Here is a 16909-nt window from a genome sequence, read left to right as displayed (position 1 = left end):
AAAGAAACTGAAGTACAAATGGAAAAGTAGGTTAAAATCAATTATTTAAACCGAGGCTTTCCACTTGGTGATTTTTAAATTGTCTTGATTTAAATTATCCAGCCTATTGAATTTTTCTAACATTTATTACATGTCAACCTTAAAATGAAGGGGTTTCTCTTTGGCCTGGGCATGCAATTAAGGGAATGTATTTGTATTCCTCAGGCACCAGATTGCTGTGAGGACAACAAATGAAGAGAAAATGCAAATGCTTGATAAATTGTACCATGTCTTGGAGATCGTGGCTTTTCATGTAGGGTCTGTAGAGGTAAGTCACACCCATTACTATGAACACTAAAGCAGGGTTAGGAAATGTACATTGCCCAAAAGGCAATTTACGGTCAGTTCATTTCCACTCCACCCCTCTTTAATTCTCTCTCCCCATGTCCTGCCCAGTTCATGGCAGGCTATGAAGAAAGAGGTGGTCCGTTCTCCCCAGAAGTGTCTGTCTCTCTCTCGGGAGTGACTGGTGTCTCCAAGCTCCTTGGAAAGAACAAATCTCTCTCCTGTTTGTCTGGGCATGCTGAACCTTGTTCCTTTCTGTACAGAAAAGTCCACAACTTCTCCCAAAGGGACACAATAGTAAATTCCATGTGGATTAAAAATGTGCTGAAACTAACTGCCATGTGCAAGCAGAGCACCCAACCAGTGTGTGGTGTTGGGAATAGCAGCTGAATAGTCTCTTGTTCTAGGGTTCTTTGTATTGATATTTCATGACTGATTGCCTTAGTCATATATACACGCTCATACTCCATAGCTCATCTTCCCTACCTTCCCTTCAAATTATTAACAGAGCCAGTAAAGCGACTAGTCTACTGGTAAAATGGCCCCTTGTAATGCTTCCACTGTCTAACCTCTTACCAAAAAGCTTGGGTGCTGCTAAAGTACAGCACCATGCCCTGCCAACCTCACCTAAAACAGCTGTCACCACACTGATTGAATGTAGGGTGAAATAGCAGTAACAATTGCAATTGTTCTTTCTGGGCTGTATTGGAAAAAGGAGAAATTAGAGGTCTCCAAATACGTGAATTGTTGGTGTTCAGTACTGTCGAGGTAGGTGGATGTTCTAGCTTGTTCAGACCTTCCGTTATCAGAAATGTAGAGATCATTTTGGAAAGATGACAGTAGCCTTTCCTGTAGTGTTCAAAGGCCTACTTACCAATCTGCAAAGGGTGGGATGTGATTTATAGTTTGCATTACAGTAGCAGCTAGAGGTCCCAACATCTTGTACTAGGTGCTGTGCAGAGACTGTCCTTGACCCAAAAAGCTTATGTTCTAAGTAGATAACACAAACTGTGGGAAGGGAAACCGCACAGAGGGGGCCAAGGATTCACTTAAGGGCACCTGGCAGGGAAATGACAAGTAGAAATAGCACTCTGGGCTCCTGACCATCCCTAGAGCTTCTGCTTCACAATTAATGGTGCCAGTACCTTTGTTCATGGAAAACAATTTTAATCAAGAGGACTTAAAGCCATAAAGGATGTGTAGTTTGCTGTGTAAATCATCTGGGTGAGTGAAAGTATTGGGCCATCAAAGTCCCTTCTAAAATGGAATTACACTTGCAGTGACTGTGCAGGGGATGGCTACAGAAGTGAGATGAATGCTTAGGCTATTGGACACAAGCAGGTGAGGTAATATTTATTGGACCAACTTCTGTTGGTGAAAGGGACAAGCTTATGAGCTTCACTGCGCTCCTTCAGGTCTGGGGAAGGTGAATGGTTAGGACATTGTAATCCAAGTGCAAGACTCCGATTGCATGTTTCCAATCTGAAATATATACATTAATAGGAAGGAGAAATGTGGAAACAACTAATGATAGACTAGGAGAGAGAAGAGGCATACTTAGATATTAAGAGTGAAATCCTGCACTATTAACTTCAATGAAACTGGGATTTCTCTGAAGGTTTGTACCAGGAAATAACAAAAAAAAAGTCTTAGGTCTGTGAATAAGAGGGATTATGCCACAGAGCAGAGAGCTACCAGTCACTCTGCAGACATTTAAGAGGGATCTAAGGCTTCCTAAAAATCAGCAAATTATCCAAGCTTCTTCAGTGTTCTGCCCTGCTAACCTCCCTCAAGAACAAGATTGGCTTTTATACCATCAGCCTATGGGTTGAGATTTAATAGGCAACACGGCTGTGTCTCATTCACAAGAACTCCTGGGGATCAGATTTGTGCCCTAGGAATTTACAAAGTGTGGTGGCTAGCAAACACGGCTGTTTTTAACCTGGTTACTTTACTCTCAAGTCAGCTCTTGGAGTTTATTTGATTAATTTTTTTATTGAAGAAACCAGTTTTAATATTTAAATTATAGATAGATGGCCTGATACCAAATGCAGTGAATAATAATAAAAGATGCACATGGTGCTGACACAAGCGCCATGTCTTTTAGGTTAAAAAAGAAAGTTGGAAATCTCACTGGTAACATTCTCTTCGTAGAAATACCTGGCTGAGCAAAATGAAAAAGCTGATATGGTGTTTGAAGAATTTATGTCTGAAGATCTCTTGGACAACGGGAAACAAATCCTAGCCAACTATAAAAGTAAAGCTGATGCTCTATAACCCTTGCATGGAGGACTTCACCTAGGCATTTTTTCTGTAGCACAACTGTAATGTGGTCCAGTCCTACATTCCTTCCACAAAGTCCCAAGGAAGTCAATCCAATGATAGTTACATATGTACAAGGACTACAGGATCTGGTCCATACTGTGCTGTCTCTAAGTATATATTTATTAAATTCTTACAAATGTAAACTATGTATTTAAAAATGAATCAGTCAAAGGTATTTTGTAAAGATTTTTGCTAGCAGTTGGTGTAGTGGGTTTTTTTTTTTTTTTAAGAACCTTGGGTCTTGCAGGCAGATGTATATCAAGCTCTAGGATTTAAGACACGCTTTGCAGTAGTGTCCATTAATTTTGGATGCTCAGCTTGGAAGACCCCAGAGCATGCAGCACTCAAAACTGAGTGGCTGCTTCTGAAAAATGTTTGCTAGCATGCTGAAACTATTCACCAAGAACGGGTATTGAGCTATAGCACGTGGCGCACTCTTTGCCCCTGAGAGCTGTACCATCTGGGACAGCACATCTGCTGTTATGATACTGAGCCCTTCTAACAATGGTTATATATTGAATCAGATCCTTCAAGCAGAACAAAGGGAGAGTCAGGGCTATAACGCCTAACTACTCTGATCGATCTCTCTTGCTTCTAGCACATAGGAATGAGCGTACTGCATTAGGCTACTGTTCCAGCAACTCCCAGTCTTGAGGAATGGCTAATATCACGTAGTAGGATTAACATCTAATGACAGTGAATTCCTGAGGTCAACTAGGTTGGGTAAAAAGCATTTCCTTTTATGAGCAGACATAAACTAGACCACGCAGCCTCTTAATCTACACTTAAGTCACATGTAGAGTACAGGCACAGCATGCCCAGCTTACAGTGGTATTAACAGCACTGCTTAGGTGAACAGAGTGCCCTACACACTGGAACCCCCAGGAGTACCTCCTTGTTCTACAGAGCTATTTTTAGCAGTGTAACATCCTCCTACTCAAGCCTTCCCCTGCCCCCATGAAAAGCTCCAGCCACTTCCCACTCTTGAAGACTTTTGCCATGGCATACAGCTAGCCACTGCCGTGACAAGTGTGAACAGAGCCTGTGCTCTCCACACACCATCAGTGTAAACAGAGCTTAAGAATGGGCAATCTGCGGGGAAGAAAATCTTACCCATCAGTAATGCTACAGCTAGGCCATGTCGTGGGCATTGCTGAATAGATGCAACTTAGCTGTGGGCTAAACGTCTCACACTATTATGTGCCCCTGAATGGGAGGCTACCACTGAGGGACAATGTAGGGCCAGATATGTAGCATGTACCTCATTTGCCATTGAAGTTCACTCCCTTATGGTCAGTTGTCATCACTAAAGAATTTTGGCTTGTTCTCTGAGATGTACAGTACAAAAAGGAGAAGTGAACCCCCTACCTTGAAATCCTCAGGCCTTGCTCTCCAAGGGTATGTCTACACTATGGAATAAGGTTGAATTATAGAAGTCGTTTTTTTAGAAATCGGTTTTATATATTCGAGTGTGTGTGTCCCCACAGAAAATGCTCTAAGTGTATTAAGTGCATTAACTTGGCGGAGTGCTTCCACAGTACTGAGGCAAGCGTCGACTTCCGGAGTGTTGCACTGTGGGTAGCTATCCCACAGTTCCCGCAGTCTCTGCTGCCCATTGGAATTCTGGGTTGAGATCCCAATGCCTGATGGGGCTAAAACATTGTCGCGGGTGGTTCTGGGTACATATCATCAGGCCCCCCTTCCCTCCCTCCCTCCGTGAAAGAAAGGGCAGACAATCGTTTTGCGCCTTTTTTCCTGAATTACCTGTGCAGACGCCATACCACGGCAAGCATGGAGCCCGCTCAGCTCACTGTCACCGTATGTCTCCTGGGTGCTGGCAGACGCGGTACGGCTTTGCTACACAGTAGCAGCAACCCATTGCCTTGTGGCAGCAGATGGTGCAATACGACTGGTAGCCGTTATCATCATGTCTGAGGTGCTCCTGGCCACGTTGGCCAGGAGCGCCTGGGCAGACATGGGCGTAGGGACTCAATTTAGAGTGACTTGACCAGGTCATTCTCTTTAGTCCTGCTGTCAGTCCTATTGAACCGTCTTATGGTGAGCAGGCAGGCGATACGGATTGCTAGCAGTCGTACTGTACCATCTTCAGCCGAGCAGCCATGAGATGTGGATGGCATGCAGTCCTTCTGCACTGTCTGCTGCTAGCCAAAGATGTAAAAGATAGATGGAGTGGATCAAAACAAGAACTAGACCAGATTTGTTTTGTACTCATTTGCCTCCTCCCCCGTCTAGGGGACTCGTTCCTCTAGGTCACACTGCAGTCACTCACAGAGAAGGTGCAGCGAGGTAAATATAGCCATGTATCAATCAGAGGCCAGGCTAACCTCCTTCTTCCAATAAGAACAATAACTTAGGTGTACCATTGCTTATTGGAACCCTCCGTGAAGTCCTGCCTGAAATACTCCTTGATGTAAAGCCACCCCCTTTGTTGATTTTAGCTCCCTGAAGCCAACTCTGTAAGCTGTGTAGTCAGTCGCCCCTCCCTCCGTCAGAGCAACGGCAGAAAATCGTTCCGTGCCTTTTTTCTGTGCAGATGCCATACCAAGGCAAGCATGGAGGCTGCTCAGCTCACTTTGGCAATTAGGAGCCCATTAAACACCACACGCATTATCCAGCAGTATATGCAGCACCAGAACCTGGCAGAGCAATACCGGGCGAGGAGGCGATGTCAGCGCAGTCACGTGAGTGATCAGGACATGGACACAGATTTCTCTGAAAGCATGGGCCCTGGCAATGCATGCATCATGGTGCTAATGGGGCAGGTTCATGCTGTGGAACGCCGATTCTGGGCTTGGGAAACAAGCACAGACTGGTGGGACCGCATAGTGTTGCAGGTCTGGGATGATTCCCAGTGGCTGCGAAACTTTTGCATGCATAAGGGCACTTTCATGGAACTTTGTGACTTGCTTTCCCCTGCCCTGAGGCGCATGAATACCAAGATGAGAGCAGCCCTCACAGTTGAGAAGCAAGTGGCGATAGCCCTGTGGAAGCTTGCAACCCCAGACAGCTACCGGTCAGTTGGGAATCAATTTGGAGTGGGCAAATCTACTGTTGGAGCTGCTGTGATGCAAGTAGCCCACGCAATCAAAGATCTGCTGATATCAAGGGTAGTGACCCTGGGAAATGTGCAGGTCATAGTGGATGGCTTTGCTGCAGTGGGATTCCCTAACTGTGGTGGGGCCATAGACGGAACCCATATCCCTATCTTGGCACCGGAGCACCAAGCCGGTGAGTACAGAAACCCCCAGGAGTACTTTTCAATAGTGCTGCAAGCTCTGGTGGATCACAAGGGACGTTTCACCAACTTCAATGTGGGATGGCCAGGAAAGGTACATGACGCTCGCATCTTCAGGAACTCTGGTCTGTTTCAAAAGCTGTAGGAAGGGACTTTATTCCCAGACCAGAAAATAACTGTTGGGGATGTAGAAATGTCTATATGTATCCTTGGGGACCCAGCCTACCCCTTAATGCCAGGGCTCATGAAGCCGTACACAGGCAGCCTGGACAGTAGGCAGGAGCTGTTCAACTACAGCCTGAGCAAGTGCAGAATGGTGGTAGAATGTGCATTTGGACATTTAAAGGCGCGCTGGCGCAGTTTACTGACTCGCTTAGACCTCAGCGAAACCAATATTCCCACTGTTATTACTGCTTGCTGTGCGCTCCACAATATCTGTGAGAGTAAGGGGGAGATGTTTATGGGGGGGTGGGAGGTTGAGGCAAATCACCTGGCTGCTGGTTACACGCAGCCAGACACCAGGGCGGTTAGAGCACAGGAGGGCGCGGTACGCATCAGAGAAGCTTTGAAAACCAGTTTCATGACTGGCCAGGCTACGGTGTGAAAGTCCTCTTTGTTTCTCCTTGATGAAACCCCATGCCCCTTGGTTCACTCTACTTCCCTGTAAGCTAACCACCCTCCCCCCTCCCTTCGATCACTGCTTGCAGAGGCAATAAAGTCATTGTTGCTTCACATTCATGTATTCTTTATTCATTCATCACACAAATAGGGGGATGACTACCAAGGTAGCCCAGGAGGGGTGGTGGAGGAGGGAAGGAAAATGCCACACAGCACTTTAAGCACAGCACTTTAAAAGTTTACAACTTTAAAATTTATTGAATGCCAGCCTTTTTTTGGGGGCAATCCTCTGTGGCGGAGTGACTGGTTGGCCGATGGCCCCCCCACCGTGTTCTTGGGTGTCTGGGTGTGGAGGCTATGGAACTTGGGGAGGAGGGTGGTTGGTTACACAGGGGCTGTAGTGGCAGTCTGTGCTCCAGCTGCCTTTGCTGCAGCTCAACCATACACAGGAGCATACTGGTTTGGTCCTGCAGCAGCCTCAGCATTGAATCCTGCCTCCTCTCATCACGCTGCTGCCACATTTGAGCTTCAGCCCTGTCTTCAGCCCGCCACTTACTCTCTTCAGCTCTCCACCTCTCCTCCCGGTCATTTTGTGCTTTCCTGCACTCTGACATTATTTGCCTCCACGCATTCGTCTGTGCTCTGTCAGTGTGGGAGGACAGCATGAGCTCAGAGAACATTTCATCTCGAGTGCGTTTTTTTTTCTTTCTAAGCTTCACTAGCCTCTGGGAAGGAGAAGATCCTGTGATCATTGAAACACATGCAGCTGGTGGAGGAAAAAAAAGGGACAGCGGTATTTAAAAAGACATTTTATAAAACAGTGGCTACACTCTTTCAGGGTAAACCTTGCTGTTAACATTACATACATAGCACATGTGCTTTCGTTACAAGGTCGCATTTTGCCTCCCCCCCACCGCATGGCTACCCCCTCAACCCTCCCTGTGGCTAACAGCAGGGAACATTTCTGTTTAGCCACAGGCAAACAGCCCAGCAGGAATGGGCTCCTCTGGGTGTCCCCTGAAGAAAAGCACACTATTTCAACCAGGTGACCATGGATGATATCTCACTCTCCTGAGGATAACACAGAGAGATAAAGAACGGATTTGTTTGAACGCCAGCAAACATACACTGCAATGCTTTGTTGTACAATGATTCCAGAGTACGTGTTACTGGCCTGGAGTGGTAAAGTGTCCTACCATGAAGGACGCAATAAGGCTGCCCTCCCCAGAAACCTTTTGCAAAGGCTTTGGGAGTACATCCAGGAGAGCCGCAAATGCCAGGGCAAAGTAATCCTTTCACATGCTTGCTTTTAAACCATGTATAGTATTTTAAAAGGTACACTCACCAGAGGTCCCTTCTCCACCTGCCGGGTCCAGGAGGCAGCCTTGGGTGGGTTCGGGGGGTACTGGCTCCAGGTCCAGGGTGAGAAACAGTTCCTGGCTGTCAGGAAAACCGGTTTCCCCGCTTGCTTGCTGTGAGCTATCATCTTCTTCGTCCCCAAAACCTGCTTCCGTATTGCCTCCATCTCCATTGAAGGAGTCAAACAACACGGCTGGGGTAGTGGTGGCTGAACCCCCTCAAATGGCATGCAGCTCATCATAGAAGCAGCATGTTTGGGGCTCTGACCCGGAGCGGCCGTTTGCCTCTCTGGTAGGCTTGCCTCAGCTCCTTCAGTTTCATGCGGCACTGCTTCGGGTCCCTGTTATGGCCTCTGTCCTTCATGCCCTGGGAGATTTTGACAAAGGTTTTGGCATTTCGAAAACTGGAACGGAGTTCTGATAGCACGGATTCCTCTCCCCATACAGCGATCAGATCCCATACCTCCCGTTCGGTCCATGCTGGAGCTCTTTTGCGATTCTGGGACTCCGTCATGGTCACCTCTGCTGATGAGCTCTGCATGGTCACCTGCAGCTTGCCACGCTGGCCAAACAGAAAATGAGATTCAAAAGTTCGCGGTTCTTTTCCTGTCTACCTGGCCAGTGCATCTGAGTTGAGAGTGCTGTCCAGAGCGGTCACAATGGAGCACTCTGGGATAGCTCCCGGAGGCCAATACCATCGAATTGTGTCCACAGTACCCCACATTCGAGCCGGCAAGACCGATTTAAGCGCTAATCCACTTGTCAGAGGTGGAGTAAGGAAATCGATTTTAAGAGACCTCTAAGTCAAAATAAAGGGCTTTATCGTGTGGACGGGTGCAGGTTTACATTGATTTAATGCTGCTAAATTCAACCTAAAGTCCTAGTGTAGACCAGGGCTAAGGCAATAGATGCCATGTAAGTACTAATTCTTCCAGCAGAGTGCTCCATCAACAAAGTCACAGCTTTCCTCCTGCTATTAGTTCATCTGCTCTTTCTCCTAGGAACTGATGGGGTGGTGGAGAGCCCTCACAGCTTGTAGCCAGTGGTGCTTGATTACATTAGGGTAATTTTCTTTTGGAGCACAGAGTGGCGTTACCTCCTGGCAGAGGTACCACATAACTCCATGCAGCCTGTATACCAGACTTCCTTTGCAGGCATCATCCTCTCATAACTTCTGAAAGGATAAGTCCTTTCCACCTCCAGGTAGGAAGCCCTACAGCAGGAAAGAGTTTCATGCTACTTCCTTGTCACCAATAATCTTAGAACTGAACACATACATCAACAGGTTCTAATTCCATAGGGTGACCCTATTCTCATATATTATCTGTATTAAAACAAGTTAACTGAAAAAGTCACAGCTGATCAGTGAATTCTGGATGTACTTAATAAAGGCTGTTGCTATAGCCAGGGCCCCATGCACTCTGCTGGTTTTTATCTCTTGCTACACATCTATGTTCTAGCATCTGAGCTTTCATTTAAAACCGCTTCACAGTTAAGGCTATCTTCACAACAAGGAAGGGAAACAAGTGGAAGCTTGTTAAAACACAGCCTTTAAAAATCCTTTATTACTTTTTGTCAATTTAGTAAATTAATACCAATAAACAAATCTGGAAAATCATAGATCACATTCTGCTGCATGAATCGTTTAAGCATCCTTAAATTTTCATTGACAAGTTATTACAAACCCTCAAAATAATTTCACTATTTTATACTATTTACAAAGCAAAAGGCAATGTCCAGAGCAGTATGTTTGGTACCTATTGTGCTGGATGGGTAGAGTACAACAGGAGAGTTGTGGACACGGAGAGGTAGGTCTGTCAGGAATTCATCAGGGGAAGGTTTCCTGTAACATGGGTTATAAAACACCTCAGCAGATGGATGCCAGAATACTCTATGGAACTGTAGAAACAAAGATTTACAGGTTCAGGTCGTTGCTTCCTTCAAATGCAGGTGCCTAATTCTGCTAAACTGCCACCGTCCCTTGGAGTAAGGGGTACCTGCAAAGTCATCCAATTGTTTTTGATACATTAATAATTTAGTCTCACAAAAATCAGGAAATTTATAGTTTCTGCAGCAACTGTAACTTTACCTACTGAATGATCACAGAATGGAATCAGCAAAAAAATGTTATGGCACATCACAGATTCTCTTCCTTTAGCTTTATGGTAGAAGGAAAGACTTGTCTTTCTGGTGCAAAAATGCAGCTTCACAAGAGTTCGAAACTGCAGCTCTGTAGTGTGCTAAACATTTTCTATCCAATGAAATTAGTTGTTAATTCTTCCATTTAGTTCATTGCTGCAATAATAAGAGTTGCTGAACTCTGCAGCTGAGGTTTATAGTGCAGCAAACCTTAGTACAAGTTTAACAACTTCACAAGACGTTCAAAGTAAGGTGATGTTTAATATTTTTACTAGGGCTCTCTGCTGAGAATCTTTTAAACAAGGGAAAAATGTTACACAGGATTTTTACCACTTAATTTAAATGTCATGGGTCAAATCCTGGCCTATCGACTTCAATGTCCCAGGATTTCACTTACATTTCTACATAAAGGAGCTACACTTGAACTTTCATCAGCTATAGAGTACTCAGAAATGGAAGCTTGGCTGTGGCTCATCACTTAATTCAGGATCTCATTATAAAGGGACATTATCACAACAGTTACAAACTGGTGTACTCTTTTACACGTTCTCCTCTTACAAAATCCAGTGCTGATCTCCCCAGCACCCTCCCCAAATTGACAATTGCTCACTGCTCAATATCAAATAAAAAAAATCCTGAGCCCATATGCTAGAAGCTAATAAGGGCACAGCAACCCTTGGAGAGGAGCTATGATACTAAAAGCACAGGCTTTGGATAGTCACTTATACCATACCAAGTGGCTATAGAACATTACACCGCTCTGATTTTTGGTAGCATTTTGCACTAAGGTAAGTGACTTCACAAAGTGCAGAGGAATGGATATCTGGGGGTCTATCTCAAGCTCTGCTACAGGTTTTCGGTGTGTCCTTGGCCAAGTCACTTAGGAGCCTACATAGCTTTGTGGTTCTAGACCTTAGCATAGTTCTGCTCTGAAAATGGATACTGTAAAAGGAGCGTTTGGGGGGTCACATGTTTGACGTGCTCAATTTACACAAAGAGATTTTTTAAATTGCCACAGTCTCACCCCAGAAACTGGAAGTCAAGCTGGGTTCTTTCCAACACATCCATCACCCGTACAAGATTCTATATGCTAGATTCCATTCAGTTAAGTTTGTACCACATGGCTGGGTTCAGTAAGGTGGTACCCATGTAACCAAGGGCAGAGCTGGGCTTAAAATCAGAAACTGGTTACCTGGTCTGTTAATGCTGGACCAAAACAGAACCCAGCTCCCTCTCCCACAGTTGTGGAGACTCTGGAGGGCTAACAGGACTAAACACTGAAGTTAAAGTTGCACATAGGCAGCAGAGCCGTTACATAAGATGCCATTTTGATGTGATCTTTTTCAGAGTAGAACTGCATGTTAGCCTCTCTGCCCATTCCCGCATCTGCAGAGGGGATACTTTGCATACAGGCTGAGAGCAAAGTAGCATTAATTTGTATTGGGCAGCATGATTGCAAGTACTATCCTTCTTATGCCTAAGAAAGCCAAAATCATTTCAAACCTGGCCCCAAGCTATTGCCCATATGTGGTCTGTTTAAAATGAGTGCGGTGGTCTCAGACCGGCATTCACACCACAAAACCCACAACCGTATGTTGTGCCTCTGCTGCCAGTCTCATCTGAAAGACCCAAGGAGGAATGGGCCTTGAAAGCTGAACTCTCCTCTCACCTCTTTAGGGGGTTCTCCCTCAGACAGGGTGGGGTCAGCATGGGGGTGACTTGCCCCGACACCGCCCACTGTTCCTGTTCTGGGCATAAATAGGAGTTCAGTCTCCCAAACTGTCAGACCTTTCAGTGAGTTTGGTGTTTTTCAGGTGCTTAAAAATAAGACATCAGTAGAAGTGAGCTTTACCTGACTGGGAAGAGTTGAGGAAAGCACCCCTGAGTGTGTTTCTCTGCAAAGTCCTGGATCTCCAGTACATTTTTAACCAACAGTCCCTTGGGAACTTTGTCGATTTTGGTTAACACAAGCTGCACAAATACATAAAGAGAAGATTTAGGGAGCGGGCGGGGGGTGGGTAGAACATTGCTTTACTGTAACCCTGGAAATGTTTGCCAAGATGTATCACCCTCCCACTGCTTTCAAACCGCTTCATGTCCTATCTAAATGGGATACTAATACATGAATGCTGAGCCTATTCAGATCAGACCTCTTTAAGGGGTGTCAAACTGGGCACCAAAAAGAAGGTCAATTTTGAAAATTCAGATCTTAAAAAAACGCAACCAATCATAGACAATAGATTTTCAGGCCTCCCTATACAGTATGAATTAAAAAAAAAGGGGAGGGGGGGAAGACAACTTTTTCCCCCCATGCAGATCACCTTTTTAACTTACTGCTAGAGCTCTACTGCTGAGGCTCATCTAGCTGAAGGTACAAAATGTTTAGAGAATGCCCTTGAACCCAGCCAATTTGCATTTTTATTTTGGTTCGTGTTTTAAAGAGAAAGTATAACTTACAACGTAAGGGATCCCAAACTCCTCCAACATTTCTATGGCAATGTCGTCTGCCTTCTGCAATCCTACCAAGCTGTCCACTAATAAGAATGTCCTCTTCAAGCTAACGAAGATACAGAGAGTAACACAAGTGAGGGGCAATGTAACAATGGTTGTTTCTACGTTAACTAGCATGGGGACTGAGAGGCTACCTCACAGGATTTGGAAATGAACTAGATGAGACTAATTCTCTTTTCCCATCCTGAGAGGAGTCAATACAGGATAGCACCTAAGGGGAATATTTTCCAGAGCTCTGATCCATCCAAGCTTCAAAACAGGACTCAAACAATGGTAACGTCACCACTTCACTCTGGAAGCTATACTATGGTCTAATACATTCCACCCCATTGTTGGCAATAACTTCTTGATATCTACACTTAACTCTTCCACCTTTTTATAATCTATGCAAACATCCCGCTGTTCTGATGCACTGTGAGACTGCAGGTAAAACACGACAGCATGCAACGGTTCTCTTACTTCTGACGCTCTTGTAAATAGGCCTCCACCATGTCAGCAAAGTCTTCGGGGGCTCGGTAGCCATAGCCTGGCATGTCCACCACCGTAAAGTATTTCCCCACTTTGAAGAAATTCATTTTCTTTGTGTGGCCCTGCAGAGAGAAAGGTTGGGCTTTATTAAATATTACTAAACAACCATGGGATTATGGATTTATTTAAAAGGTTCTTTATGCCCAACATTAGATATCTGAGCTGAATATGGACAAGAACCAAGAATCCGATGGGCCTAGAAGACTGGAAACTGTTTTAGATTCATTAAAAATGCCAAATAGACATTATAACGTGTCCTGGGTTACTGACAAGCTGATAATGAGGGAAGCACCTCATGGTTTAGTAGAAACAGGATACCATCCCAGCGACTGATACATAAGCTTAAGTTTGTCTAAATGTGACTACACAAATCTATGTAGTTGAGAGGAGGGAGATGCTGTATGAGCTCATGTAGGAGAGTCCAGTAGGCACACGATGTACTGGATTTATATTTTCTGAAATTATAACCCTAGAGCAGAACACTAGTACTTACCGTACTATTTAGCCATGGTATCAGAAAGGATTTTAGGAAACACTCTACAGCAGTGTTTCTCAAGCAAGGGTACACGTACTCCTGGGGGTACACAGAGGTCTTCCAGCGGTACATCAACTCATCTACATGTTTGCCTAGTTTTACAACTGGCTACATAAAAAGCACCAGTACAAAGTCAGCATAAACTAAAATTTCATACAGTGACTTGTTTATACTGCTCTCTATATTATACACTGAAATGTAAGTACAATATTTACATTCCAGTTGATTTATTTTATAAATATATGGTAAAAATTAGAAAAAGCAAATTTTCAGTAATAATGTGCTGTGACACTTTTGTATTTTTATGTCTGATTTTGTAAGCAAGTAGTTTAAGTGAGGTGAAACTTGCAGGTACGCAAGACAAATCAGACTCCTGAAAGAGGTAGAGTAGTCTGGAAAGGTCGAGAACCACTGCTTTACGGATCCTGGTCTTCACACATAGCCAGAGAACCTAGTCTCTGCCTATGGGAGGGTCTCAGTTTGGGCACCGTGGATGGGTACTGGGGACATTGGAATACTTTCCCCACCTCACATGCTGAACACAGGACACAGGATACCTAGGGAACTGCTCCAGAACCACCACTGAAGCCTCTGTGCTGAAGTAGCATCAGTAACACACTAAAAATTGTTGTGTTTAAGCCAATAGATCTACAGAGTCATGGCATCACTGGCCATGCCTCCAAGTCTTCCCTCTGGGGACCATAGGGTGTGGCGACCCCTTGTACAGCCTCCCTGTGGCCTGCTCTTCTCTGTGCGGAACAGACTGCGACAGTTCCACTACTTCAAAGACCTTCCACAGTCATTACCTGAGTAGGGGGATTTAGCTCCGAATGCCAAACTACTCTCAAAAAGTGACTACAAATTAGCTTGGTAGGGCTGTGTGTATGTTTTGTCTCAGTGACTGCACATCAAATATGCTCAGCTTACGAGTAAAAAGATTATTTTTTTCCTCCCAACTGCTAGCCCTGCAAACTCATCCTGGGCTCTGAGAGTCAAGCTGGGTTCTTTTCACCTCATATTTCCAGTAATAAGACTTTTGCAAATGAACCTTAAAATTTCTGTTGAAGATGCGCAAGCCAGAGAAGAATCCAGCTTATGCTCCCAGAGCTTTGTGTTACCCCAGACCTCTTTCTCTCATCTCCCCTGACTGGCAGGAGCTTCCAGTTGAAATGGAGGGAATTCTGTAACATCACTTACTGGAGTTTTTGACACTCTGACTTCAACGTCTGGAGCCAGTGAAAACAGAGCCTTTATTAAGGAGGATTTCCCAACATTGCTTCTGCCCAAAAAGCACACCTGGAGAGAGACAGGAGAAAGGAGATACCATTGTTAGTTTTCTCTCCCTCATCCAAACCCACCTGTGCAACAAGAATGGGTCACTCCTGCAAATCCCTCAATTTGTTCTCATGGTCTTAGCACCTTAGATGAGGAAGGATGGTCCAGTGACTAAGGCACTCACACAGGACTTGAGAGACCGGAGTTCTAGACCCTGCCATAGGCTTCCTGTGTAAAGCTGAGCAAGTCATGTAGCCTCTCAGTTCCCATCTGTAAAATGGGGATAATAGCACTTCCCTATCTCACAGGGGTCTCATATTATAGATTGTGAGGTGCTCAGATACCATGGTGCTGGGGGTCATATATGTAACTAAGAGACTCGCTTTCAGGGAATGTCTTGGTGCTAATTCATACCCTCCTATACCAAAAGCCAGAGAAAGGGCCAAGTTAATTTGAAAACTTAGTAGCCCTGACAATATGAAATTTCCATGTAATTGTCCTATCTGTAGGGATAAAATACTTTGTTCCCTTCATAACGGACTTAGTCCTTCAGCTCTGTAGAAGTTCCAGGATCTGTAAAATCTTGGGACATCTGCAGAAAGCCCAGGGCTTCAGTCTATTCCTTGGACCCCAGGCCCTTCAGAAGCTGCCCTTCCATCAGTTCCCCTGCCCAGTGTAGACAAAAATGCACCACTTTGCTCCTAGGGAACTGACAGTGCAGAGCAGGTTTCCCTACATAAGATCATGCTGACACAGCCCCCATGGTTCACAGAGGGCGGAGGCGGCACAGAGACGCTCTCTTTTGGCTCCACATAGTCAAGCCGACTGCCAAAACTACAGCACCCAAATGCATGACTTCAGAGGAGAGTAGATAGATAAAACGCTGTATAGGACGGACTCCCTGACAGGAGGTGTTCTGACCACAGGAGCACGGACACCACCTTCCTCTCCACCCCAGGCAATGGCCTCACCTCAGGCTGCGACAGCCGCGGTGCATGGTCCATGCGGATGGCAGAACTGAAGTAATCAATCACGTGTCTGCCCGAGGGTTTGAAAAACCCCTCCGCCCTGTGGAGGTCACCCAGGCTGGGGCTGAAAGTCCGGAAGCTTGCGGTGTTCACGTCCGGGGCTAGATACTTCTCTAGGCCCTGGAGCGGGAAAACGACGCCCCTCAGCTTTTTATCCTCCCGCTGCAGCACTTCCGAAACCGACGCATTGTTGGTGGCGCTCCTCCACGCAGCGCTGCGCCTCCGGAGCGGGCAGCTTGGCCCCGCCAGCCGCCCCACCCTCTGGAGCCGGAGCATCTCCGCCCGCGCGGCCCGGGCTCCCGAAAGCGTGGGTCGTGCTCAAAGGCCTGAGCGGAGGGCGCTTGGAGAGGCACCCGCCTCATACACACTCACACTCACACACACACACTCACACACACACCCCCCCCCCCCGAAGCGTCCCCGGCCCAGGTGTCAGGCAGGGCCCCCCCGGCTGGGGAGGACGGAGTCACCCAGTGGGGCTGAGGCGGCCGCGCCGGGCAGGCAGGAGGTCCGTGGGGGGCGGTCGGGTCCCGCGCGGAGCCCCAGGCAGAGGCCGGCCCGGGAGACAGGCCCCCTGCGGCCGGGCGCTTCGCAGCAGCGAGGGCGGAAGGGTCCCGAAGCACAGCGCGGTGGGGGGGGGGGGCTCCCGCGGGCTTGCGATGGCGGCGAGGGGGGAACACGCTCCGCCCAGCGGCGGCGGCCCGACCTCTCCGCCGCCCTTAACCCCGGCCGGGGCGCTCACTTCCGGGCGGGGCGGTGGCTCCGCATGGAGGGGCGGGGAGAGGCACCGGGCAGCAGAGACCCGCCCCCCCCGCCCCCCCGCGGGCTGCCCCTGGGGCCCAGCGCCACGCGCCCCCCCCCCGCCCCCAGACTCTGCACCCCCACTGGGCGCTCACCGCCCCGTCCCTGGCCGGCCAGTGGGGAAGCCCCCCGTCCCGGGCTCATGAGCTCACCGGTGGTGAAGCAGATGAATGGAGAGGGGCAGGGAGGTTATTCACAGGGTTTGAAATTG

At 46.8% G+C, this 16909-nt stretch overlaps 1 protein-coding gene and 1 pseudogene across 6 annotated transcripts in view; one reads left to right on the top strand and one right to left on the bottom strand.

Annotated features, from left to right (window-relative positions):
• Positions 1-2848, top strand: part of LOC140896493 (kinetochore protein NDC80 homolog) — a 28347-nt pseudogene extending 25499 nt beyond the window's left edge. The window contains exons 15-16 of the transcript XR_013634518.1: positions 205-307; positions 2479-2848. The product of XR_013634518.1 is annotated as a kinetochore protein NDC80 homolog (transcript). The remainder of the gene's footprint in view (positions 1-204; positions 308-2478) is intronic.
• A 3788-nt stretch (positions 2849-6636) lies between these two features.
• GTPBP8 (GTP binding protein 8) lies at positions 6637-16648 on the bottom strand. 5 transcript variants are annotated; one of them, XR_012154558.2, is made up of 9 exons: positions 15841-16648; positions 14792-14890; positions 12991-13121; positions 12478-12577; positions 11873-11991; positions 9639-9780; positions 8345-8443; positions 7869-8248; positions 6637-7289 (listed from the first exon to the last, which is right to left on the bottom strand). XR_012154558.2 is itself a non-coding variant. In XM_073308378.2 (6 exons), exons 1-6 carry the CDS (start codon positions 16171-16173, stop codon positions 9699-9701), a joined length of 864 nt encoding a protein of 287 aa, XP_073164479.1. In that variant the 5' UTR covers positions 16174-16647; the 3' UTR covers positions 9605-9698. The 5 variants fall into 5 exon arrangements, 1 of the variants encoding a protein (XP_073164479.1); XR_012154560.2 differs by lacking the exon at positions 8345-8443; XR_012154559.2 differs by lacking the exons at positions 6637-7289; positions 7869-8248 and having other exon boundaries at positions 8255-8443.
• Positions 16649-16909: the final 261 nt, after the last annotated feature.

This window comes from Lepidochelys kempii, chromosome 1, assembly GCF_965140285.1.
Source record: "Lepidochelys kempii isolate rLepKem1 chromosome 1, rLepKem1.hap1, whole genome shotgun sequence".
Taxonomy (NCBI): Eukaryota; Metazoa; Chordata; order Testudines; family Cheloniidae; genus Lepidochelys; species Lepidochelys kempii.
This window is presented reverse-complemented; position numbering and strand designations above follow the sequence as displayed.

What these genes read in the sequence shown, in the direction of transcription:
- GTPBP8 (XM_073308378.2), bottom strand. Translation starts at nt 16,173, where the DNA reads ATGCTCCGGCTCCAGAGGGTGGGGCGGCTGGCGGGGCCAAGCTGCCCG. An exon ending in AGTTTGGGATCCCTTACGTT is followed by an intron (nt 11,992 to 12,477) that starts GTAAGTTATACT and finishes GTATTTGTGCAG; the next exon opens with CTTGTGTTAACCAAAATCGA. An exon ending in CCTCAACTCTTCCCAGTCAG is followed by an intron (nt 9,781 to 11,872) that starts GTAAAGCTCACT and finishes TTGTTTCTACAG; the next exon opens with TTCCATAGAGTATTCTGGCA.